This window comes from Gorilla gorilla, chromosome 6 (genome assembly GCF_029281585.2).
Source record: "Gorilla gorilla gorilla isolate KB3781 chromosome 6, NHGRI_mGorGor1-v2.1_pri, whole genome shotgun sequence".
NCBI classification, from domain to species: Eukaryota; Metazoa; Chordata; class Mammalia; order Primates; family Hominidae; genus Gorilla; species Gorilla gorilla.
Window position 1 is genome coordinate 138,223,547 of NC_073230.2, and position 26,289 is coordinate 138,249,835.

The 26,289-nt window shown below is 48.4% G+C and overlaps 1 protein-coding gene across 2 annotated transcripts; it reads left to right on the top strand.

The window, feature by feature from the left end:
* Positions 1-304: 304 nt before the first annotated feature.
* TSPAN33 (tetraspanin 33) lies at positions 305-24,415 on the top strand. Of its 2 annotated transcripts, none has more exons than XM_004046203.5 (8): positions 305-683; positions 17,263-17,320; positions 17,978-18,105; positions 18,417-18,491; positions 20,062-20,157; positions 22,362-22,490; positions 22,983-23,144; positions 23,357-24,415. In XM_004046203.5, the coding sequence occupies exons 1-8, from the start codon at positions 582-584 to the stop codon at positions 23,456-23,458; spliced, it is 852 nt and encodes a 283-aa protein (XP_004046251.1). In that variant the 5' UTR covers positions 305-581; the 3' UTR covers positions 23,459-24,415. The 2 variants fall into 2 exon arrangements, with proteins under 2 accessions (XP_004046251.1, XP_018887353.1); XM_019031808.4 differs by having other exon boundaries at positions 17,981-18,105.
* The last annotated feature ends 1,874 nt before the right edge of the window (positions 24,416-26,289 follow it).

Here is a 26,289-nt window from a genome sequence, read left to right on the forward strand (position 1 = left end):
TTTTAATGTATGTGTGTTTGCATATGTGCACAGCAACTGGGAGGAGGACGTGGGTGTGGGATGCACTGTGCATTCCTTCTCCTCACTCTTGTTCCTTTGAGCAGCTGCAGCCTGGATGCTTTCCCTTAGGGGTAGGGGAGAGGCAGAACCGCTGACCCTTTAACAAGTTATCCCTCACAGAACAGGTGTCTCCCCCGACTCTCGGTGGAGAGGGATGGCTGGATACTTAGTGACATCAGCCATGAGCCAATGGGAAGTCGGGCTCCAGCCGTCGCGCCAATGGGCGGCCGGGGGCGGGCCGGGTTTCCTGGGCGCCTGGCTGGCCGGGCTGGTCCTGCGGCCGCGGGTGAGTCTCGTCCGCTCGCGCTGCCCACCGCGGCTCCAGCAGCTCCAGGCGCGGTTCCCCGGCCCGCGCGGCTCCCGGCCCCCCGGCTCGGGCGCCTCCCACCGCAGCGCAGGCTCCCCCGCCGGCCGGGCTCCTGCGCGGCGCGGCTCGGCTCATGCCCCCGGGCGCGGGGCACACAGGCCGGCCGGCAGCCGCTGGGAAATAGGCCCCCGGGGGCGGCGGCGGCGGCGGGGCCATGGCGCGGAGACCCCGGGCGCCGGCCGCCTCCGGGGACGAGTTCTCCTTCGTCAGCCCGCTGGTGAAATACCTGCTCTTCTTCTTCAACATGCTCTTCTGGGTGAGTCTCGGGGTCGAGGGCACCTGGGCGGCGGGGTCCCCCCGCGGGGTGGAAGGGTGGCCCGGGGTGCCCCACGCGCGGGAGCCGCACTGCCGAGTTTTCTGGGCTGACGGCACTTTGGGGGAATTTATCCTGGGGAGGGACACCCCGGGGACGCCGCGTCTGCAGGGGGCGTTGTAGGGAGGAGGGTATGCCAGGGAATCAGTAAAGACTGATGGGTATTCTCCGGGCGTCGGAGGAGGGTCTGTGTTAGGCTAGAAATGTGGGTTTGAGTGAGCCTGTTGGCCCAAGGCGGACCCACTGACACATTCATGATGGGGGTCGGGGGTGGCGGCTGACTTTCAGGCCTGGGGGCCTGGAGGCCCGGCTGGCAAAGAAAGAAGAGGAAGGAAAAACCCAAACCTCTCTCTCCACCACCTCAGAGAGGATGGGTTACTGGCATCATCTCTTCCTTTTGCAGGCCTCATCTACCCCCACCTCCACCCCCCCAAAGTCTAGGAAGAATGGCCTCCAGGTGCAGATGTCTTTCCCATCCCAGCACTGCCCCAAACTTTGCCCCCTCCCTGCCACCCTTCTCAGGACCAGACTTCACCCCTGGAGCCTGGCAATCACCAGTGTCTTTAAACAGGACCCCGTGTTGGGCCGGAGGGCCAGGGGTCCTTTCAGAATCTTCTGCTTGGGGTGGAAAAGGTATTGGGCTGGGACTCCGGACACCTGGATTCCCATCCTGCTCTGCCGTTCATTGTTGACTTGACCGACCTAAGCATATATGTTCATGTCTGCAGGCCTTGACTCTCTCCCCCACAGATCCAACCCAGTGTGATCAGGGGTGGCAGAAAGACTGCTGAAGCTGAGAATTTAGCTGAACCAGATCATGCAATGCCAGCTCGACCCTGTTTCCTGGCTAGAGAGTCCTGGAGGTCCTGGGGTGTGAGAACATAGGGACATCCTTCCCCCATTCACCTCCTCTTCTGGCTCCTACCACATCAGAGCTGCTGCTTCTGGAGCCCACCATCCTTGCCCACTTCAGCTGGAGACCTAAAGTTCAGACTTGCAGGAGGGAAGAATTGAGTCTAAAATATGTTTCCTAGGGGAGGGAGCAGAACAGACATCTAAGCCATTTGCTGGAAAGGTTTCACAGGGCCCGTGGGGTGAAGTGCAGACACAAAGCCCATAAGTGCTGGCCTGTTGGGACAAATGAGAGAAATCCCATAGGGTGGTGATGACAGCGCACTCAGCCATCCTACTCCTGGGGAAAATGAAACTTGTGCTCCTATCAAATGCTCAGTTTTAAAACTGGAAAAAAATTTTAGAAGACATCTTGTCCAGCATCTGTGTTTATGTCTATAAAATGTAGAAAACTAAAGCACAGAGATGTTAAATGTTTTGTCCAAGGTGGAACAGCTGGTTAGCAGGCTTGGTCTGGTGACCTTTCTACTGAACCACAGTGCCGCTGGGGGAAGTCCTCAGCACAGATGGCTGCTGCTATAGCTGGGGTATGGGTAGTATTAGTAGTTAACCAGTCAACCCAAGTTCCCATGGTCTCGGTTCTGCTTCAGCTGGAGGTTAGGGAAAAACACAAGAAAATCCCTTACCACTCTACCAGTGCTGGGGGATGTACTAAGCGACTCCCCACCTAGGGGCAAGTATCAGTGAAGTCTCCTCTGTGCTCACTGAGTGTGCCAGGCCAGTGACGTGCCATCCTCGGAGCCAGCACTAGCATTTCAGGGACTTTAGGTCGTCATTCTGACTTCCTTTATCCGCCGAGACTGTCTCCCTTGGAGCCATTGGTACCTCACCCTTGTCTGTGCTCGCCAGTGACAACAGCTGGGTGCATCTGTTACACTTGTGTTCCTGGTCATTTTTTTTTTCTCGAGCTTCCCTACCCCCTACCTCCACCCTACCCCCCTTTTATCGGACAAATGGCTTTGAGAGATCTCAGCCAGGAGAGAGTTTGGCTCCACAGACCCATTTATCTTGGTAAAAATGCTTCATTCAAGGTCAGAAGATGTGGGTCGCCAAGCTAGCACCACCCCAAATTAGAATAGAGCCCCTTCTTGGCCCTACAGTAGACTCATAAAAAATCAGAGGCTCTAGAAATAGCACACTGAAGGACAAGAGGCTCAGCATCTTTTTGGCATCAACTTACTGTGTGACCCTAAGCCAATGTATCTGTCTCTCTGACCTTAATCTTTCTCCTCTAAAAGAGAAACAATTTCTGCCTCAGTGAACTATTTAAGGATGAATGAATCATTTTGGGGACTATTTTCTTTCTTCAAGACCTAGAGCTGGATCTAAGGATGAATCTCCCTGTGTCCTGATTGCCCTTCCTAGGGGACAGTACTTTTCAGGTGTTATTGAATGTCCCTTCTCCCCCAAACCCAGTGCTGCACAGGTATATTCATACAAGAGCAGCTGGAGAGAAAAGGCTGCCTCCCCAGATCAGGGGGCCATCTTTCTTGCTAGCTCCTCTTCAGGGACTGGTTCCCATGCTTGCTTTTTTGTAGACTTCCACCATCCTAATCAAATTCAGCTCTTCTGCCCAGGAAGCACCTATGGAAGAGATGATGGTCAGCCCACACCCTTTGCAGGCAGAGTGCATGCTCTGGCCGGCTTCTGGAGCTGCCGCATGGCAGTGGTTATTGTGTCTGTGCCTGGAACCCACTAGGAAGGTGTCCAGCATCCTCTGGGCTCTGAATAGTGGTGCTGGTGGTGATGGTGGCTACGTCTGTTGTTGCTCTAGAAGCCCTGACTCTTGGGGCATTTGGAGTCTGACTCAGAAAACTAATGAATTTTTGGGGACTGGGACCAGTTCCTACTGTTCATGTTTCAAATCTCACTTCCCCTTTGACCTGGGAGTTCTGATTTTCTTCCCAGAATCATGTTGCTGGGTTACTGACTGTGGGGATTCCATGGCCTGGAGTAGCTGCTCTAAGATCCTAGATGTTGTATTTAAATCAGTTAGGGTGGCTACAGAGCAGCTGCCTCTCCTCACCTCCCTCTGCAGGACAGCTCCGTGCAGACATTGGGGTGGTGCCTGCTTTCTCAGCGTGGCCATGTGTTGTCAGGAATATTCAGTGCCGCCCACCTCCTTCCTCGCTGGTCCTTTTCCCACTCAGGGCAGCAGTTGGCTGGCTTTTGAGTCAGGCAGAGCCCAGAAGCTCAGACCTCCAGCCCTTGTGTCTCAGCCCAGGCTTCCCTAGCAGCCATGCCTCAGGGCTCCCATGGCACCTTCTGTATTCTTCTATTGTCACATCCCTTACCTGTGCTGCAATTGTGTTTACTTCTCCGTCTCCCCCTCTAGACTTCGGGCTCTCGAGGGTGGGCACGGCCCTATTCACTTCTGGATCCCCAGTGCCCAGCTGTGTTTAGCATAAATTGGGTGCTTACTGAATGTTTATTGGATGGCGAGTGAGAGAGCAAACCCCACAGGGTAGAGGCTTGATGCCCATCCTCCCTTCCTCATGGACACTGGCCTGTCAAGATGCAGCTCAACCTGGGGTCCTTGAGCACTCTTGGTGATGAGGTACCCAACTGTGTTCTCCTCTGTGGTAGGTCTGGCGGCCTGGCAACCCTCCACTTAAGCCAGGTCAGAAACATGGCAGCCATCCCCTCCTCAGAGCCACATGTACTTACTGCCTACAGCATCTGGATTTTCTCACTTCCACTGCCACATATATGGACCCCTGTCCAGGTCTTCCCTAGGCTGAGCCAAGCCACCAGTGGGGCATCTTCTTCAAGAAATCCACTCTCCCATCCAGGACTACTGTATTGGAGTCCTTGGGCACTCAGAATCACCCAGACCACTCTCAGCACCATTTCTTTTTGTCTGGCTCAAAAACCATGAGGAAGTAACCAGGCATCAAGCCAGGCAAAAACCTCTTCTAAGTGGCAGGGGCCCTTTCTGCCATCCAACCCCCTCATCCTATACTTCCAAATACACTAGGAGGCAGAGCCCACCACCTGCCTCCTCCACCCCCACCATCTTCCCCATAGACTTGGCTGGCTTCCATAACTGAAGACAGATGCTTTTTATAAAAACAACAAAAATTACAAAATATGGGAAATGAAGACAAGAACCATCTCCTTTGCTATGCAGGTCGCGTGCACACCTTCTTAACTTCCCAGCAGCTTTGTTTGCCCTGTACCAAGTAGAAAACCATAAACGTCAAGCAGCCTTTAAAAAGGAAAAAAGAAGGCTGGGCGCGGTGGCTCATGCCTGTAATCCCAGCACTTTGGGAGGCCGGGGCAGGTGGATCACCTGAGGTAAGGGGTTCGAGATCAGCCTGGCCAACATGGTGAAACCCCATCTCTACTAAAAATGCAAAAATTAGCCAGGTGTGGTGGTGCACACCTGTATTCCCAGCTACTTCGGAGGCTGAGGCAGGAGAATCACCTGAACCTGGGAGGCAGAGATTGCAGTGAGCCGAGATTATTACATTCCAGGCTGGGCAACAAAAGTGAAACTCCGTCTCAAAAAAAAGAAAAAAGAAAACATAGAGTGCCTCTCAGATCTTTGTAGGAGGCTAGTGCTGGGCCAGTCCCTCCAGGGCTTTGAGTTTGAATGGTTATTTACTGCAAGCCCTTGCAGACCTCCCTTCCTCTTTCTTAACCTTGGAAGAGCAAAGACAGCCGTGGCCTGAGGAAGATGCCAAAGGCTTGGCCCCAGACATTGTTGAGGAAGGAGCCCTGTGGACTCCTCCACTCCAGGGGGACAGTGTCCCCCAATCCAGAGGGAGAGCGCTGAGAGCCAGCCTCCCATGGACAGCCGCCACCTCAGACACCCATAACAGCAGCGCCACGGAGAGCACAGAAAGACCAGTATGTAAAGGTCACGGGCAGGGAGAGAGGTGGCCCTACTCCGGGGCCACAGGCTGAAAGCTCTTTGGCTTCATCCAGATATAAGGGTAGGGAGGACTGAGAAACCAGAGGTGGAGACCACTGCCTTGCCCACTTCCCTCTGAGCAGGGACAGGGTTTTGATTGCCACACAGGGAACCACTTTACCCTCAGCTGTCTCCACCATCACCTTCAAAACAGGAGGGGAAGAGATTCTAAGGAGGGGGTGCGGGCCCTGAGACAGTGGGGCTCCACTGCTTCTTGCAGCCTGGACTTTGGACTATGGAAGACAGACAAGGCTAGGGCTTTCCCTGGAGGCTACGCCTGCTGGTGGCCCCACTGTGGCAACGCCATGCCTTCCCTTTTCAGAGTGCTGTTCCAGAGACTTCCCTCTGAGCCACCTCCTGGGCCCTGCTGGCACCCTGTCCCCGCCGCCAGCTGCAATCTTCCTTCCCCTGCCTGAAAACCAGCCCATTTGGAGATTATCAGCTGCTCCCCCAAGGGAACCACAAGCAGCTGCTTCCCATCTCCCATGATGGCTGATGTGAATACGCAAAATCCTGGGGGTACTGGGAGGCAGAGATAGGAAGGCAGCCAAGTGGCCAAGCTCATAAGGCTTTGGGGACATCCAGACCTAGGTTCCATTCCCACTTCAGCCGCTCACTAGCCATGTGAACTGAGGAAAGTTGCTGGAATTCTCTGAACATCAGCTCTATAAAATGGAGATCCTAACGCCCTCTTGGGTTTGTGGTCAGAATTAAATGAGACAGTGTTTAGCCTAGCACCTGGTCCTTAGCACTCAACAAAAAGTACTGCCACTGCTGTCCCTGTAAATGCTCCTAGAGGTCACCTGCTGGGGGTTGGCGTGGAGAGTGAGGCTGAGCGCTCCTCCAGGGAGGAGGAAAGAGAGTGGCAAGCAGACAGGGACTGGCTAGGGAAGGGCCAGCCTTTGCTCAACCCTCTTTGCTCACATTCTCACCATAACAAAGGAAGACCAAAAACAAAGGAAGAAAATCAAAGAGAAAAGAAAAAAAGCTGAGCAGGAGACAATCATTATTGGTAGCTTTATATTTTTTAGTTTATGGAGAAATTTCCTATATATCCCATGAACAGAGCTCCACTGTTGTCTCCTGGGCCTTCCCTAGCTCTGCTTCTCAAGGCTTGTCACACCACCTTGGCCTTTTAAAATTTTTATTTACGTATTTATTTGTTTATTTGTTTGTTTGTTTAGACATGGTGTTGCTCTTTGACCCAGGCTGGAGTGCAGTGATGGGATCACAGCTCACTGCAGCCTCGACTGCTTGGGTTCAAGCAATCATCCCACCCCACCCTGCTGAGTAGCTTGACTACAGGCATGCATCACCATGCCCAGCTAATTTTTTTTTAGAGGCTGGACTTACTATGTTGCCCAGACTGGTCTTCAAATCCTGGCCTCAAATGATCTTCCTCACTTTGGCCTCCCAAAGTAGTGGGATTACAGGCATGAGCCACCATGCCTGGCCCTACCTTGATCTTAAATGCAATCCAGTAGAGATGGACTCTGGGAGCTAATTTGCCTGTAATTATTGGCATTTGGGCATAAGAGCCAGGATAACAACCTTTGTTTAGGACCTCAAGTTGAGGCCCTACAACCTTTCCTCTCCTATTACTGATGGCCCTGAAGTACTGTCTTATGGGCTAGAATAAGGGTTTTTCCTTTTAAACATCAAATCATGACTATTTTTTCCCAATTTGCAAGAAAAAAAGTCAAGATAAGAAAATTTTCTTCGTTTTCTCCTTTCTCCCATGAACATTAGTACCTGCAACTGCTTATCTGCCTGCAAGTGCTAACAAAAGGCAAGCAGAAGAGGACAAGTAGCAACTATTATGGAAAACTAGGAAACAATTTATTTAGAGTATGCCTGCGTTGTTTTATGAAACGCAGAGACATACACCTAGCAGCCACATCTCTTAGTAAAATTGTTCCTTAGTTCTGTAGTAGAAATTAATATGTTTGCCTCCTCACATGATACACTGAAATGGACACAGCAGTATCTGTGTAATATTTCTGTCAAATATGTGTAATCTGAATCTGTGAGGAAACAACCAAATAAATCCAAATCGAGGGACATTCTGCAGAACAATTGGCCGAAACATAAAAAATGTCAGTGTCCAAAAAAATGTCAGAACAAGTGTTGGGAAGGATGTGAAGACACTGGAACCCTCACACATGGCTAGTGGGGAAGTAAAAAGGCACAGCCGCTGTGGAAAACGGTTTGGCAGTTCCTTAAAAAATTAAACATAGAATTACCATATGATTCAGCAATTCCTAGGTATAGAGAACATTGAAAACAGGTATTCAAACAAGACCTTTTACATGAATGTTCATAGCAATACTATCCACAGCAGCCAAAAGGTGGGAGCAACACAAATGTCTATCAATGGAGGCGTGGAGAAACAATTGTGTTACAGTCACACAACCAAGTATTATTCAGCGATAAAAGGAAATGAAGTTGGCAGGGCACGGTGGCTCATGCCTGTAATCTTTTGGAGGCTGAGGCGGGCAGATCACTTGAGGTCAGGAGTTCGAGACCAGCCCAGCCAACATAGGGAAATCCCACCTCTACTAAAACTACAAAAATTAGCTTGTTGTGGTGGCATGCACCTGTAATCTCAGCTACGCAGGAGGCTGAGGCACAAGAATCGCTTGAACCTGAGAGGCAGAAGTTGCAGTGAGCTGAGATTGCACCACTACACTCCAGCCTGGGTGACAGAGTGAGACTCTATCTCAAAAAACAAACAAACAAACAAGAAATGAAGTTGTAACACACGCTACAACACAGATGAATCTTGAAAACATTCTGCTAAGTGAGCCGAACGCGGTGGCTCACAGCTATAATCCTAGCACTTGGGGAGGCCAAGGCGAGAGGATCACCTGAGGTTGGGAGTTCGAGACCACCATGACCAACATGGAGAAACCCCATCTCTACTAAAAATACAAAACTAGCCAGGTTTGGTGGCACATACCTGTAACCCCAGCTACTCGGGAGGCTAAGGGAGGAGAATGGCTTGAACCCGGGAGGTGGAGGTTGCTGTGAGCCGGAGATTGCGCCACTGCATTCCAGCCTGGGCAACAAGAGTGAAACTCTGTCTCAAAAAAAAAAAAGAAAAAGAAAAAGAAAACATTCTGCTAAGTGAAAGAAGCCGGACACAGAGGGTCACCTAGTATGTGATTCCAATGACAGGAAATGTCCAGAATAGGCAAACCCATAGAGACTGAAAGCAGATTTGTGGTTACCAGGGGCTGGGGGCGGAGGACAAGGTGATGGGAATGGGGAGTGATGGTTTAATGGGTACAAGGTTTCTATTTGGGGTGATGATAAAGCGCTGCACCCTGATGGTGGTGATGGTTGCACAGCCATGTGAATGTACTAAAGGCCACTGAACTGTTTACTTTAAAATGTCTAAAATGGTACATTTTGTGTCACATGTATTTTACCATAAATTTTAAAGTCAGTGTCTTAAAGACCAAAAACAAAGGAAGAAAATTAAAGAGAAAAGAATTAAAGCCAAGAGACTGTTCCAGGCTGAAGGAGATTTAATCTCTAAATGCATGATCCTTGATTGGATCCTGGATAAGAAACAAAAAAAGGTTACAAAGGACATTTTGGGGATAATTGGGGAAAGTTACATATGGACTGTAAATTAGGTCACAGTAATAGTGTATTAAAGTTTAAAAAAGAGATCAGGTGCAGTGGCTCATGTCTGGAATCCCAGCACTTTCAGAGGCCATGGCGGGTGGATCACTTGAGCCCAGGAGTTCAAGACCAGCCTGGGCAATATGGTGAAACCCTATCTCTACAAAAAAAATTTAAAAATTAGCCCAGTTGGTGGCACGTGTCTGTAGTCCCAGCTACTCAGGAGGCTGAGGCAGGAGGATTGCTTGAGCCCGGGAGGTCAAGGCTATAGTGAGCCCTTGATTGTGCCACTGTACTCCAGCCTGGGTGACAAAGCAAGACACTGCCTCAAAGAAAAAAAAAGAAGAAGAATATGACAAAATCTATAATGTACACCAACAGAGCACTGTGACTTCCCAGTGCTCTGTCACTTGAACAATTTTAAGATCCACTACCTTAGCCAAGCATGGTGGCTCATGCCTGTAATCCCAGCACTTTGGGAGACCAATGCAGTAGGATCACCATATGCCAGGAGTTTAAGACCAGCCTGGGCAACCTAGCAAGATCACATCTATACCAAAAATTTAAAAATCAGGTGAGTGTCATGGCATGTGCCTGTACTCAGGAGGCTGAGGCAGGAGAATCTCTTGAGCCCAAGAGGTTGAGGCTGCAATGAGCTATGATTGTACCACTGCCCTCCAGCCTGGGCAACACAAGAGTGAGACCTTGTCTGTTGGGGGGGGGAAGAAAAAAGGATCCACTGCCTTAAGTTTTGGTGTGATTGATGGGAAATCACCCAGATTACAGTTTGTAAAACTGTATGCAAGTGAACCCTAGTTTATGAAAATCTGATATTAAAAAATGTATAGGCCAGGTGTGATGGCTCACGCCTGTAATCCCAGCACTTTGGGAGGCTGAGACGGGTGAATCACCTGAGGTCAGGAGTTTGAAACCAGCCTGGCCAACATGATGAAACCCTGTCTCTACTAAAAATACAAAATTAGCCGGGTGTGGTGGCTCATGCCTATAATCCCAGCTACTTGGGAGGCTGAGGCAGGAGAATCGCTTGAACCTGGAAGGTGGAGGTTGCAGTGAGCCGAGATCGCGCCATTGCACTCCAGCCTGGGCAACAAGAGCGAAACTCCGTCTCAAAAAATAAAATAAAAAGTATAAACTAACAAATTGGGGTGGGAGGAGGTAATAGACTATTTTTCAAGAACAATTTTACAGGAAAATTGAGAAGATAGTACAGAGATGGACGTTTCTCAAAAAACAAAAAATAGAACTACTAGACAATCCAGCAATCCCACTACTGAGTGTTTATCCAAAGAAAAAGAAATGAATATATTGAAGAGACATCTGCACTCCCATGTTACTGCAGCACTATTCACAATAGCCACGAAATGGAATAACCTTAAGTGTCCATCTGCAAATGAATGGATACAGAAAATATGGTCCATATACATAATGGGATATTATTCAGCCATAAAAAAGCACGAAATCCTGTCATTCGCGACATAGACAGAACTGGAGGTCATTATGTTAAGTGAAATAAGCTGAGCACAGAAAGACAAATATTGCATGTTCTCACTCATATTTGAGGGCTAAAAAAGTGAAACTCATAGAGGTAGAGAATAGAATGATAGTTACCAGAGGCTGGGATCCAGGGGCAGAAGGATGAAAAGAGGCTGGTTCATAGGTACAAACATATGGTTACATAGAAGGAATAAGTTCTAGTGTTCAACAGCACAGTAGGGTGACTATAGTTAACAACAATATATTGTATTTTTCAAAATAAATTTAATATGTTTCTAATACAAAGAAATGATAAATGTTCAAGGTGGTGGATGTTCTAAATACCCTGATTTGATCATTAAACATTGTACACATGTATCAAAATATGTATCCCATAAATACATACAATTTACATATATCAATTAAAAACATTATAAGATAGTATTGAGAGTTCCTATATACCCCATACTCTGTTTTCCCTGTTATTAACACATTAGTATGATACATTTGTCGTAATTAATAGTATTATCATTATGGTCTACACTTTATTGGGTTTTTTTTTCATTTTTATTTAATATCCTTCTGTTCCAGAATCCTATTCAAGATACTACATTACTTTTTTCTTTCTTTTTTTTGAGACAGGGTCTTGCTGTGTCACCCAGGCTGGAGTGCAGTGGCACAATCATGGCTCACTGCAGCCTCAACCTCCTGGGGTCAAGCGATCCTCCTCCCACCTTAGCCTCCCAAGTAGCTGGGACTACAGGCACGCACCACCATACTCAGATTATTTTTATTTTTATTTTTTGTAGAGATGAGGTCTGCGTTGCCTAGGCTGGTCTCAAACTCCTGAGCTCAAACCATCCTCCCCGCTCGACCTCCCAAAGTTCTGGGATTCCAGGCGTGGCCCACCATGTCCTGCCCTACATTACATTTAGTTGTCATGTCTCCTTAGGTTCCTCTTGGCTGTGACAGTTTCCTAGACTTACCTTGTTTTTAATGACCTTGACAGTTTTGGGAAGTGCTGGTCAGGTATTTTGTAGAATGTCCCTTTATTGGAACTTGCCTGCTGTTTTTCTCATCATTGTAATACTGGGGTTATGGCTTTTGGGAGGAAGACCAGAGAAGTCAAGTGCCATTTTCATCACATCACATCATATCATATCATACAAGTGATTCAGCAACATGATCATTGTTGATGTTGGCCTCGATCGCCTGGATGAAGTAGGGTTTATCAGGTTCCTCCGCTGTAGAGTTAGCCTTTCTCCCCATGTTCCACACTGTGCTCTTTGGAAGAAAGTCACTCTGCACAGTCTGCACTGAAGGAGTAAGGAGTTAAGCTCTACCTCTTTGAGGATGGAGTACCTACACGAATTATTTGAAATTCTTCTATGTAGGAGATTTGTCTTTTCTCTGCTATTCATTAAGTCACTTATTTATATCAGCATGGGCCCACAGATGTGTATTTTTTATTTTGGGTAATAATTCAATATTTCTTTATTTCGGTGCTCAAATTGTTCTAGCCTTGGCCATTGGGAGCTCTTTCAGTTGGCTTCTGTGTCCCTTTGGGATGCTCACATTGATGAGGATAGTGATGTGGGGAATTCATTTTTGTTTCTTCGTGAGCATTTCCTTTCTTTGGGGCACTACAAGATGCTCTAGGCTCATCTTGTGCGTTTCCTGCCCCCATCCTAGAATCAGCCACTTCTCCAAGGAGCCCAGGGGATGGCTACTTTCATTACAAGGTGATCATTCACCTTTCATAGGGATAATGGTACTGGTGTGTGCAAATTATTTTATATAATTTGACTGACAACTTTTCAGGAACATACATTTTGCTAAAAGCTAGACTCAGCCATTTTAAAAGTTGTATCTAGCTCTTAGAAGTTTCCAGCCAGGCTTCATTCTAGTCGGAATGTGAAAAGCTATCCAAAGAAGAGAAATGTCTTTATCTCCATCCTCATCGTGAAGGGAGGTCATTCATGATATTGTGAGGTGCTATAAGGATTTTACAGAAAATTCTAGCATAGTGGAAAGAGTTCCAGAATGAGATTGGGAGGTTGGATTTGGTCCAGATGGTGCATTGCACCCATATGCACTTGGTTAAATGTTACTTCCACTCTTTTGGCCTCATCTATAAAAAGAGGTGAGTGGCCAAAACCCATTTCTAAGGTTCTGTTCACCTCCAAACGTGATGCTATGAACAGCAGCAGCAGCACTAACTTTGGAATGGCAGTAGCTTTGAGGAATCCAGGGTGGGAAGTGGGGGCAGGAATGGGGGTGTGCAAGGTCAAGCTGTGAAATGCAGAATTTGAGAGCTTAGGGGAGAGATATCATTAATGATCATATTAAATATTAATAATAATATTAAAGACTTAATCTTGATTTTAATGTAGCCTGTATCTGTGGCTCTAGATCCCTGGCTGATTATTCTTTAGGCTTGTAGGTTCTCAAGCTTGGCTGCACATTGAAATAACCTGGAACACATTCAGAAATACTGTTGCCTAGGTCCCAATGCCAAAGATTCTGATCGACTTGGTTTGGGATGCAGCCTAGGCATTAGCAGTTTTTTAAGCCTCTCCCCCAACAACCCTAAGTCCCAGGCGATTCTAATGGCAGCCAAAGTTGAGCATGTGCTTTCAGCTATAAACGCTCTTGTCTCTCCACCATATAACGCATAGATTAAGGGTCCTCAGTGTATCATCTGCATAGCAGCAGATGAATTGGATTTGGATAGTGTATTAGTTTCCTGTTGCTGCTGTAACAAATGACCACAAACTTAGTGGCTTAAAACAACACACATTAATTTTCTTATATTTCTGGTGGCCAGAAGGCCAAAACGGGTTTCACCGGGCTAAAATCAAACAGGTCTCGCTGGGCTAAAATACAGCAGCACCGCATTCCTTCGGGAAGTGCTAGGAAGAACTCGCCTCCTTGCCTGCTCCAGCTTTTAGAGGCAGCCCTCATTCCTCCATCCATGGCACCACAGCAGTCCAGCCTCTGCCTCCATCGTCATCTCCTTCTCTGACTCTGGCCCTCTTGCCTCCTTCTTAGAAGGTCTTTTATGATTATATTGAGTCCTCAGGGATAATTTCCCTAGCTCAAAATTCTTAATCACATTTGCAAAGTTCCTTTGGCCATGAAAAGTAACACAATCACAGGTTCCAGCAATTAAGACGTGGACATCTTTGAGGGGACATTATTCTCTCCACCATAGATAGAGACAGAGCAACTGCTGTAATTACAGGCCCATAAATACAGTTAACTTACTCTATGATATGTGGCATCTCTTTACTTTGCCCATTTTTTCAACTTTTATTTTAGGTTCAGAGGTACATGTGCAGGTTTGTTATATAGGTAAATTATGTGTCATGGGGTGATATTTCATAACCCAGGTAATAAGCATAAGTAGTTTTCCATCCTCTCCTTCCTCCTACCCTTCACTCTAAAGTACATGTGGCCATGTGTACTCAATGTTTAGTTCCCACTTACAAGTGAGAACACATGGAATTTGGTTTTCTGTTCCTGGATTAATCTGCTTAGGATAATGGCCTCCAGCTGTATCCATGTTGCTGCAAAGGACATGATTTCATTCCTTTTGTATGGCTGCATAGTATTCCATGGTATATATGTACCACATTTTCTTTTCTTTTTTTTCTTTTGATATAGAGTCTTGCTCTGTCGCTAGGCTGGAGTGCAGTGGCACGTTCTCAGCTCACTGCAACCTCCGCCTCCCGGGTTCGAGTGATTCTTCTGCCTCAGCCTCCTAAGTAGCTGGGACTACAGGCATGTGCCACCATGCCCAGCTAATTTTTGTATTTTTAGTAGAGATGGGGTTTCACCACGTTGGCCAGGATGGTCTCAATCTCTTGACCTCATGATCCACCTGCCTCAGCCTCCCAAAGTGCTGGGATTACAGGCGTGAGCCACTGCACCCGGCCCCACATTTTCTTTTTCTTTCTTTTTTTTTTTTAGAGATGAAGTCTCACTCTGTTGCCCAGACTGGAGTGCAGTGGCATGATCTCGGCTCACTGCAACCTCCGCCTCCCAGGTTCAAGCAATTCTCCTGCCTCAGCCTCCCAAGTAGCTGGGACTACAAGTGTGTGCCACCATGTCCAGCTAATTTTTGTATTTTTAGTAGAGATGGGGTTTCACCATGTTGGCCAGGCTGGTCCCAAACTCCTGACCTCGTGATCCACCCGCTTTGGCCTAAGTGCTGGGATTATAGGCGTGAGCCACCATATTTGGCCTGGCCCCACATTTTCTTTTTCCCGTACTGTTGGTGGGCATTTAGGTTGATTCCATGCCTTTGCTATTGTGAGTAGTGCTTGTTTGGCCTTTCTTGTTTTAGCTGTGCTATGATTTAATCAGATACCATCTTTGTGGAAAATTATACACCCTGGTGAAAATTTGACATGAAAAACAATGAGAGCCTGGAAGCAAGAGAAATCAAGAGCAGATACACATTTTTCAATAGTTCAGTAAAATGACACTCAGAACTGTAATTGGCTGCGGTGGGTTTTAAAGGGCAGACAGAAATGCTCACTGACTCTGGTGGAGGACTGGCCACCAGGCCTGGGGAATGACTGGCATCTCTGTCATGTAGTTTCCCTGCCTCCCCCATGCTCCGTGAGCCTGGCAGTGCTGTGGGACAAGGCGCCAGCTGGCACCTGCAGCTCTGCTAGCAGCTCCCACCCTCCTGGACAAAGAGTATGAAGGCCGGCAAATAACACTGTGGGCCCTGAGTTAGAGGCATGGTCAAATGATGTGAGGTGGGAAGAGACCGGGGCCAGCTGAGTGCAGTGACTCACACCTGTAATCCCAGCACTTTGGGAGGCTAGGGTGGGAGGATCAATTGAGCCCAGGAGGTCAAGGCTGAAATGAGCTATTATCATGCCACTGCACTCCAGCCTAAGCAATAGCACAAGACCCTCCTCCCCGACCCCACAAAAAAGAGGGGGCTGTATATACAGGCAGAGAAGAGTTCTGGAAGACGTGGTTTTAGATAAAGGTTTGCCATTTACTGCTGAATGCACCTGCCCTCCCCTGCCAGATGGCAGAGGACCTTCAACAAGGAGGCCTACAGGGAAAAATGAGGGACTCATCTGACCCTATTACCTGTTCTGGGGGCCTAGCTCGCTTCTTCCACCAAAGCCCCATGGTGGCTCTTTCCAGCTGCTTTCTGTCTTGCAGGACAGTGGTGTCTAGCCAGCCATCTCCTTCCCCACTGAGTTGGTCAAGACCCTGCTGCTGAGAACTCTCTCCTGCCAGAGCTTGGCCCCATCTGTTGCCATGGCAACAGCCAGCTGCTGCTTAGCACCAGCCTGGAGACTGGGCACAAAAAAAGGGTGGCCAAGGGAAGTAGGCACTGGGGCTCTCCTGCACCCCTGGAGGCCTGGGGGCTGGGGGGTAGATAAGGCCCCTTTGGGGTCTCCTATTAGTCTCTGATGGGTTTGTTCTCTCAGGGAGAAGCCAGGAAATTTGAAAGATCTAAGCTCCTCTCTATTCCTCCACACTGGAATCAGAGTTTGTGAAGATAAAGGTTCCTTTGCCAAGGCAGTTCCAGTGCTTACATACATGCACTCACACACAGTCCTTCACATTGGAGTGCACTTTCTTTTTGTACTTGACATGATATTGACCTCTAAGAGGGTTAGAGAGCTGGGAGTATGCAACAGCCCAGGCCTGCTTTAGGTATAAAACCTGTCCTTTGATGCAGATAGATTCGAATTCAAAACTTTTCCATTTATGTGTGACCCTGGGCAAGTTAACTATTAATAATGATAGATAATATTTATTGTCAGGCATTGTGTTAAATTCTTTCCATGCATTATTTTATTTGGTTCTTACAGTAATCTTGTCAGTTGTTTGTTCTTACTTCCCATCTTCAGATACAGAAACTGAGGCTCAGAAATTTGCCCTATGTGTACCCAAGTTTGACTCACTCTGAAGACTGTGTTCTTTTTAATTTTAACTTCAATTCATTAGAGACGGGGTCTCACTCTGGCACCCAGGCTTCAGTGCCATGGCACAGTCATGGCTCACTGCAGCCTTGCACTCCTGGGTTCAAACCATCCTCCTGCCTCAGCCTGCTGAGTAGCTGGGACTACAGGTGCACACCACTGCACCCAGCTAATTATTATTTTGTGTGTGTGTCTAGAGACAAGCTCTCACTATGTTACCCAGGCTGGTCTCAAACTCCTGACCTCAAATTGATTCTCCTGCCTTGGCCTCCCAAAATGCCCAGCCTGAAGCCCATATTCTTAATCACTGTTCAATATTAACCTTGGATTGCCTTAATTTCCTCATCCGTAAAATAGGCATAATGTCTGCCTCACAACCTAATTGTGTTATGAGGACTGAATGAATAATGAAAAATATGATGTGGGTAAAAGTGTCTCATGGAGGTAAAGCCCTGACAGATTCTATCAGCAGAACCACTGGGGAGGTGAAAGATGCTCACCTTTGGGTCCAGGAAAGCTGTCCTTCTCCTGCTCTCCTAGGTTTCTCTTGGCATTCAGGGCTCTCTGGTTTCCAGAATCTCAGGGTCTGGCTCTTTCCCTGTCTCCACAGGTGATTTCCATGGTGATGGTGGCTGTGGGTGTCTACGCTCGGCTAATGAAGCATGCAGGTGAGCTGTAGCTCTCCCTCCCTGCCCCCACCTTGTGCCATGCCCCTTTCCCCTCTGCCTCCTTCAGCCTGGCCCTCACACATAAGCTATGGGGCTAAAGGAGGCAGCCTCCCTGGAGCCAAATCTTCATGGTCTACGTAGGTGTCAGACCCCCCCAGGCCAGTGCCCCTGGATTTCCCTGAGCCCCTCTGAATCTTCCAGGATATGCCTACATTTGAGGCTTAGGAAGTGTCTGAGAAAGAAGGTAGGCCCCTGGGAGCAGAGAGTCATCAAGGGCTTTAGCCCCTCCCTAGCTCTGTCCTGAAGAAACCCAACCACTATTCCTATTTCACCACACAAGTCTCCAGGAAACAGAATCTGCAAAGCTGGTGAGCCTAATGCCATTCCAATTCTTTTCCGGAGCGAAAGCAGCCCCTCCTTAAGCCCAGGAATAAAGGCTTTTATTTCTTTAGTTCCTCAAATTAAATGCCACAACCCTTCTGGGCCCTTTTTGGTTCTCCCCATGGGACAGGGGTACTGCCTCCCCTTAACCTTCATCCAACCATAATGGAGATTCCCCCACCAGGGGAAGGAGAACAGTTTGGGGCACCCTCCCACCCCATCCAGGGGTTCCTCAGTGGGCACCAGGCTCAGGCTGAGGGCCGGCTCCTTCTCCAGAAGCAGCCCTAGCCTGCCTGGCAGTGGACCCTGCCATCCTGCTGATCGTGGTGGGTGTCCTCATGTTCCTGCTCACCTTCTGTGGCTGCATTGGGTCCCTCCGCGAGAACATCTGCCTCCTGCAGACGGTGAGTGGTCAAGGCCCCACTGGAAAGACCCTGGCCCTCTCCCCATCATGCCTCTTAGCCTCCTAGGGCCCTTTGGTTGCCTTGTCCCACCCTACCCCCAGGCCTGTGCTGTCCACCCCTCAGTGCAGAGCTCAGCCCAGGTGACCCAGCACAGGGTGGCCACCCCCAGGACAGTGTCCCAGAGGCAGCTGCCTTTCTCATGTGTGGGGCACCTGGGAGAATTGCCCGGCAGCTCCCAGCATCCCCTTGGCCCTGGAAGGGGTTGCTGCCATGAGTGGTCCTAGACGCCTCTTCTTCCTGCTGCTCCACAGTTCTCCCTCTGCCTCACCGCTGTGTTCCTGCTGCAGCTGGCCGCTGGGATCCTGGGCTTCGTCTTCTCAGACAAGGTAACACTGGGAGCCAGGAGGCCTCCTCAGGTGTGACCCAGAGAGAGGAAGGAAGGTTCCTGCCCATGTTTAGCCTGGTTAATTAACCACAGCTCCTTCCCCTGAGAAACATCAGTCGTTGAAAAGTTCATTAGGGGTGAATGAATAGCCTGTAAACTCATCCTATTTGAAGAGAATTTTAAGATCGTAAGGTGCTTTCCTCTGACAGTCTGAGAAGCTAACAGGGAAGTAAATTATACAAACACAAAGTTAAAATAACTTAGAAACTTTAATAGCAAATGACAGAATCAAACTCAGTAATCAAGTGGACCACTGACAATATGAAGAGCCTCTTATTTCTTTTAAAAATTGTTTATTGAGATAAACAGAAGGAAGGAAGGGGGAAGAGAACAAGATTTTGTTTTGAGGTTTATTTTTCTTTCTTTCTTTTTTTTTGGTTGTTGTTTTTGTTTTTTAAGAGATGGGAGTCTCACTAGGTTGCCAGGCTGGCCTTGAACTCCTGGGCTCAAGTGATCCTCCTGCCTCCATCTCCTAAGTCTCTGGGATTACAGTCATGTGCCACCATGCTTGGCTTAATAAAAGGTTTTGAACAATGCTTGCTATATCTGGAAATGGTCTGCCATTCAGTGACAGTCCTTTTTAAGAACCAGAATGCCTTTCCCAAAAGGCAAATGATTGCCAAGGGCAGACTACAAAACTAAGGAAAGAAAATTTGAAAAAAAGTAGTGGGGCAGGAAGGGACTATGGTAGAAAATTATGAAATCGGGCCATGCGCGGTAGCTCATGCCTGTAATCCCAGCATTTTGGGAGGCTGAGGCGGGCAGATCACTTGAGGCCAGGAGTTCGAGTCCAGCCTGGCCAACATGGCGAATCCCTGTCTCTACTAAAAAACACCAAAAAAAATTAGCCAGGTGTCAGGAGGCTGAGGCACAAGAATTGCTTGAACCCAGAAGAAGGAGGTTGCAGTAAGCTGAGATCGTGCCACTACACTCCAGCCTGGGCGACAGTAAAACTGTATCAAGAAAAGAAAAGAGACAAGGAGAGGGGAGGGGAGGGGAGAAAATGATGAAATCTTATGAAATCGAGAGCCACTGAGTTAATTCCGAATTTCGTAGTCCTCCTGGCTTACAGTAAGATCCTGAAATGATGTATTAAATAGCTCTGTTTTGAGTCTAAAGAGATGCAATTATCTAGTGTCCACTAGAGGGCAGTGCCTCAGCTCAGTAAGCTACTTTCTGCTAAAAAAATTAAAAATTAGTTTGTTTTTATCAGTCAAGAAGTATTTTGTGATAATAGCATTCAGAGATAGATACACATTGGAATATCTTGAAATGTGTCTCTGAAAAGCTTCAACAGCAGGTCCAGCATTTCTCCTGCCCACTGGTACCTGAGGGCCCTGGGATAGATGGGCTTTGGAACTGAACTGGCTATCTTCCACCATTAGGACTCGGTTCTGATTTCAAGGCAGACTCAATTAAGAAGGATGATCCCTGTCTACTGTTATTTTTGCTGGAAGGGGCAAGTTAGGGATTAGTCCTGTGTTCTGATTCCTTGCCCATGTCTCCGGCAGGCTCGAGGGAAAGTGAGTGAGATCATCAACAATGCCATTGTGCACTACCGAGATGACTTGGATCTGCAGAACCTCATTGATTTTGGCCAGAAAAAGGTATGGGTCGGCCAGTGGTCTGGGGGACTGTGGGTAAAAGTGAATGCCATCCCAACAGATGCCTCACCCTCTATGCCTGTGGGGCTCTTCATTACCTGCCAGGTAATGGCTTCTGGGAAGGGGTTTGGCAAAAAGCACACGTAGCAGAGTGCTTTAAATGTACTTTTAAAGACACAGAACAGTATATATAGTAATCTACTGTGTTATAAGTGGTTACCTACAGGCGGTGAGGAACTGGGCAGATTCTTGAATATTACCTCTTCAAAAGTGACATTTTAGGCTGGTCCAAAGGGAGTGAGTTATCTCATTTGATTGTTCACAGTCAGCTACAGATCCAACTCCTTGTTCTACTCTTTCCCCCCCTTCTCACTGCTGCACTTGACTAGACTAAAAAAAAGAAAGTTACATTTAAAAAATTGTGATAAAATTTACATAATGTAAAATTTACCATTTTTAAGCATACAGATCCGTGGCATGAAGTACCTTTAATTGTTGTGCAACCATCACCACCATCTCCAGAACGCTCATCTGCCCCAGATGAAACTCTGTATCCATCAAACACTAACTCCCCATTTCCTCTCTTGAATCTCTGTATCCATCAAACACTAACTCCCCATTTTCCTCTCTTGAAACTCTGTATCCATCAAACACTAACTCCCCACTTTCCTCTCTTGAAACTTTGTATCCATTAAACACTAACTCCCCATTTTCCTCTCCTGAAATTCTGTATCCATTGAACACTAAAGCCCCATTTTCCTCTCCTCCAGCAACCACCATTCTACTTTCTGTCTGTAAATTTGACAACTCTAGGTACCTCAAATGAAGGGACTCACGGTATTAATGCTTTTTTGAGTGGCTTATTTCACTTAGCATGTCTTCAAGTTTCATCTCTGTTTTGGCATGTGCCACAACTGCCTTCCTTTTGAAGGCTGAATAATATTCTGTTGTATGTATATGCCACATTTTGTTTATCCATTCATTCACCAGTGGAGAAAAGGGTTGCTTCCACCGTTCGGCTACTGTGAACAAGGCTGCTATGAATCAAAAGTTAACAATTAGGCCAGGCATGGTAGCTTACACCTGTAATCCCAGCACTTTGGGAGGCCAAGGCAGGCAGATCATTTGAGGTCAGGAGTTCGAGACTAGCCTGGCCAACATGATGAAACCCTGTCTCCACCAAAAATACAAAAATTAGCCGGGTTTGGTGGCACACACCTGTAGTCCCAGCTACTCAGGAGGCTGAGGTGCGAGAATAGCTTGAATTTGGGAGGTGGAGGTTGCAGTGAGCCAAGATCATGCCATTGCACTCCAGCCTGGGTGACAGACAGAGACTCCGTCTCAAAAATAAATAAGTGAAAAATAAAAGTTAACTTTTTTTTTTCCCTGAGACGGAGTCTTGCTCTGTTACCCAGGCTGGAGTACAATGGCGTGATCTTGGCCCACTGCAACATCCGCCTCCTGGGTTCAAGTGAATCTCCCTGCCTCAGCCTCCTGAGTAGCTGGGATTACAGGTGCCTGCCAAACCACACCCAGCTAATTCTTGTATTTTTAGTAAAGATGGGGTTTTGCAATATTGGCCAGGCTGGTCTTGAACTCCTGACCTCAGGTGATCTGCCCACCTCGGCCTCCCAAAGTGCTGGGATTACAGGTGTGAGCCACAGCACCTGGCCAAAAAAGTTAACTTTTAAGTAAAAGTGCTTTTGAGACAAGTCCTGAGTTCCCCTTCCTCTGGTGCAATAGACACTTGACTTTGAGATCCAGTTTGCTCTCATGGAGTAATGATTGACTCACAGTATTGAAGATTCCTCCCCTGTGTTTTCTCTATCTTAAGGAGAAGTTTTTCAGCACTGATACTTTATTTCAGCCAATACTTTTGATCACTTCCATTTGCCTGCAAAGCCAGAAACTTCTCTCAAGAAGATTATAGCTGAGTATGTAAAACAAAATATATGTACAACTGTAATACCAACAAGCACAGTGGTAAGTTATAACAAGATATACGAAGTAATAGAAATTAAGAAGTGAGAATATCTTCAGGCGAAGGCAACTGGGAAGCTGGAGCTCAAAGTTTAAGGCTGTGTTAAAACACAACCTAAAGTTCCCAGTAGAAGCTTGCCATAGACTTTTGGTGGCTCTGAGAATTCCCCTGGTCACCTCAGTGTGAGGGGTGGGTGATTCTTAACCTCTGGTGGGTTTTGTTGCAGTTTAGCTGCTGTGGAGGGATTTCCTACAAGGACTGGTCTCAGAACATGTATTTCAACTGCTCAGAAGACAACCCCAGTCGAGAGCGCTGCTCTGTGCCTTACTCCTGTTGCTTGCCTACTCCTGACCAGGTGAGCCAGCATCCTGCCTCATTTCCTCCTGGGCAGCGAGCTGAGTCACTTTCTGATGGGGGCAGCTGCTACTGGGGATCCCCATCCCCTAGCTTAACCTATCAGTCATGTGGGACAGCTGTCAGGTGTTTTTCTTCACCCCAACCTGATGCTTCTATTAACCTCATACTCATGTAGTCCACATGGAGTTCAGAAGGGACAGATTTAAGTTTTAAGTTCAGATTCAGTACCTGTGCAGGTTTGTTATATAAGTAAACTTGTGTCTTGGGGGTTTGTTGTACAGATTATTCCACCACCCAGAGCAAAGAGACCTGGATCCTGACCTCTCAGAGGAAGGGAAGTCTGCATTTGGCAACTTCCAACCCAATATCCTCCACATATATTCTCTGACAATTTAGGAGTTTAGGAAGGGTGGGAAGCCCATCAGCTAAGGCCCCAAACAAAAAGTTATTGGAATTAGAGTCCCAATTGGCTTTTCAACTCTTTCCCCAGGCAGTGATCAACACTATGTGTGGCCAAGGTATGCAGGCCTTTGACTACTTGGAAGCTAGCAAAGTCATCTACACCAATGGCTGTATTGACAAGTTGGTCAACTGGATACACAGCAACCTATTCTTACTTGGTGGTGTGGCTCTAGGCCTGGCCATCCCCCAGGTAACTTACCCTGTGAGACTTGTTGGTCCCACACACTCTGTAAAGACTCCTTTGTTTTGGGGAAGGCACCTGGGGATCAGCGAGGGTGTCAGGCACTGACATGGCTGAGGGATAGGGAAAGGGATAGTGCTGGCCGCACTGGGAAGATCGAGCCAGGGAAAACAAGGCCATCACTCACTGCTGAGTGCCCAATTCCTTCTTGCCTCTCCCAGCTGGTGGGAATTCTGCTGTCCCAGATCCTAGTGAATCAGATCAAAGATCAGATCAAGCTACAGCTCTACAACCAGCAGCACCGGGCTGACCCATGGTACTGAGAATCCATCCTGCACCTCCTCACCATGGAAACTGGCAAGCCTCATAAACGAACAGCAGTGGGTGCTGAGAACAGCACCAAATGGAGATTTGGATTCCAGCCCCCCAGTGACAGCCCAGTGGGAAGAAGCAAACTCCAGATGGGCAGAAGGCAGGGTGCACAGGTGGCTCCAGTCTCAGGAGGATGCGCCTCCTCTCCCCCATCCCAGCCCTCAGCATTGTGCCAGAGTGATACCCTTAAGTGTTTGGGTTTATGTTTTCAGTTTTGTTTGGGAAACAGCAGTTGCACAGAGAGTTGGGGGGTACTGCTGCTGCCTTTTCACCGAGGCACTGCCACCACCAGCTCTACCAGGGATGCTTCTGAGCTTGGCGGACATACTTAGATCCTAACGTGCCAGTGAGACCTGGCTGTGGAGAGTACCACTGGCAGCCCTGCCTGGACTCCACTTGGCATGATACCAGCTCCAGAAGGGAAGGGAGTGGAGCAGGCAGTGAGGAGCGAGCCTGGGGGTCGGCTGGGGACAGCCGTATGTGCTAGGTAGGAGTGGAGGGAGATATGTTTACCAAATGCCTGTCCTGCCATCCTCCCAGGTAGTCAGAGTGAGCTACATCCTGCCCCGCCTTCATTTCCATGGAAACATGGCAGCTAGGACACGGGGTACAACAGCAGCCAAATTCTTCCCCACCTCCCTTACTTCGAAAAAAAGTTTGGAACCCTGGTCCCTATACTCTGCAGTCAGAAGTGGGACTGAGCCATACATGCCCTTGAATTCCTCCCTGTCTGGCCCTCCCTCTCCAGCAAGCAGGGTTTTCTTTAACTTGGCAGTGTGCAGAGGAGAAGTGGTAACACCCCCACCCCATTCCCCTGCATCGGAGCTCAGTATTCCTACAGGGTAAGAGGTAGGAATCTTGCTGGGACGAGGGGAGCCAGAAGTGGCAATAAAAGCGTGTTGACCTGGGCTACGCGGGACTCCATGAATTTTCCATTCTGGCAACTGGAAGGGGAGGTGTAGAAGGGCCCTGCAGAGGACGGCACTGGAGACTCTCCTAAACGCCACACACCTCCCCCTTGCTGCCCGCCACACGCGCGCGTCTCCTTCAACCGATGCATTGCCACCCTCCCACAGCCTCGCCCTCTGCTCTAAATTAGGTCGAAAGAGTCCCAGTTCCAATCTAGGAACAGCATAATTTTGTTCCAAAACCTGATCTGTGTTTTTCGAATTAAAATTAATTTGTCACCCAAAACAGGAGGGGGATGGGGAGGAGGGACATGAGCACTCCGCTGGGGCCGGGACGGGGAATGAGGAGGAAGAAGGCCCTCTCTTCCCCTACCCGGGCCCTCCAGGACCTTCTCCCTGAGTCGGCTGTACGGAGGACTCCGAGGAAGCTCGGCGCGGTGCGCTGGGCCTCCTGGCGCCGGGAGGAGCGTGCGAGGCAGGCGGGGCAGGCGCGTCCGGGGCGGGGCGCTGGACTTCGTGGGTGGTCCCCGCCCCCGCGGCGGCCTAGGCCCGCGCCTGCGTCCCCCAACCCGGAGGAGATGGGGGGCTGTGCTAGCTGCTTGCCCAGCGAGTGTTCCCGGAGTCTCCTCGCCGCACCCCGCTATCGGGCGCTCAGACCAGGGGCTCGGCCTGGCGGGAAATAGCCTCGACCGAACTGCTGCGGGGACAAAGAGCCGCGAGTTCGCTCCCTGCCCCCAGTGTCTCCTAAGCGAGCCTTCTGCTCCTAGGAAGGCGCCTTTCCAGCAGCCGCTGGGACCCCGGCCAGTGTTTAGCTCCCAACTAGTAACAGACGGAAAGAAAAAATAAAATTATCCAGAATCTAGAATAAAAAGTAGGGGCCTTTTATTCTGGGAGAGGACAGTTAAAAAGCGCGCTTTCTTGCTAACTTGCCTTTCTTGCTTAGTGCCAGAGACGTGCACTTTATAAACTTATTTAAGTGACACGGACCCAGAAGTCGATGTCTTGGGTTAGAGGTTGGAGTGATGCGCCCTCTGGGTTCAGCGGCTTTGAGGAGCTCACCCTGCAGCGGGCTCCGTTTGGGGCCCCTTGGAGGAAGTAAGAGACCAGGAACCGTGATCCTCAGAATGATTATTCAAATCTGGATTTTCAAAACTAAGAACTACACTTTCACCATCGCCTCTACTGTCTCTCAGTATCTAGCCTCCTGGGTCTGGACTAAAAGGCTGGGAACTTCTGCCCATGCCCCCGACTTTATAACGCACAGAGCAAATGTTCAGTATAGTGCAGTTCAGGGTTCCTAGCTAGATTGCAAATTGCCAGTGTCTCTGATTCTCAGTCTGTAGCTTTCTTTCTCTTCGGCCTGATGCTGGGGAAGAAAATACGCGAAGTTTTATATTTCATGTTTGCTCCTTGAATTTCTACCTATTTCTAGTAACCCTCCTCCCAAACACACACTGTTACCAGACACACACTGTTACCGGGAGTCCTTCCCAAGAGAGGGTTCTTGGATCTGACACAAGAAAGAATTCAGGGCAAGTCCATAAAGTGAAAGCAAGTTTATTAGAAAAGTAAAGGAATAAAGAATGGCTGCTCCATAGACAGAGCAGCCCCAAGGGCTGCTGGTTGCCCATTGTTATGGTTATTTCTTGATGACATGCTAAACAAGGGGTGGATTATTCATGCCTCACCTTTTTAGACCATGTAAGGTAACTTCCTGACGTTGCCATGGCATTTGTAAACTGTCGTGGTGTTGATGGGAGCGTAGCAGTGAGGACGACCAGAGGTCACTCTCGTCAACATTTTGGTTGTGGTGGGTTTTGGCCGGCTTCTTTACCGCAATGTTTTATCAGCAAGGTATTTCTGACCTGTATCTT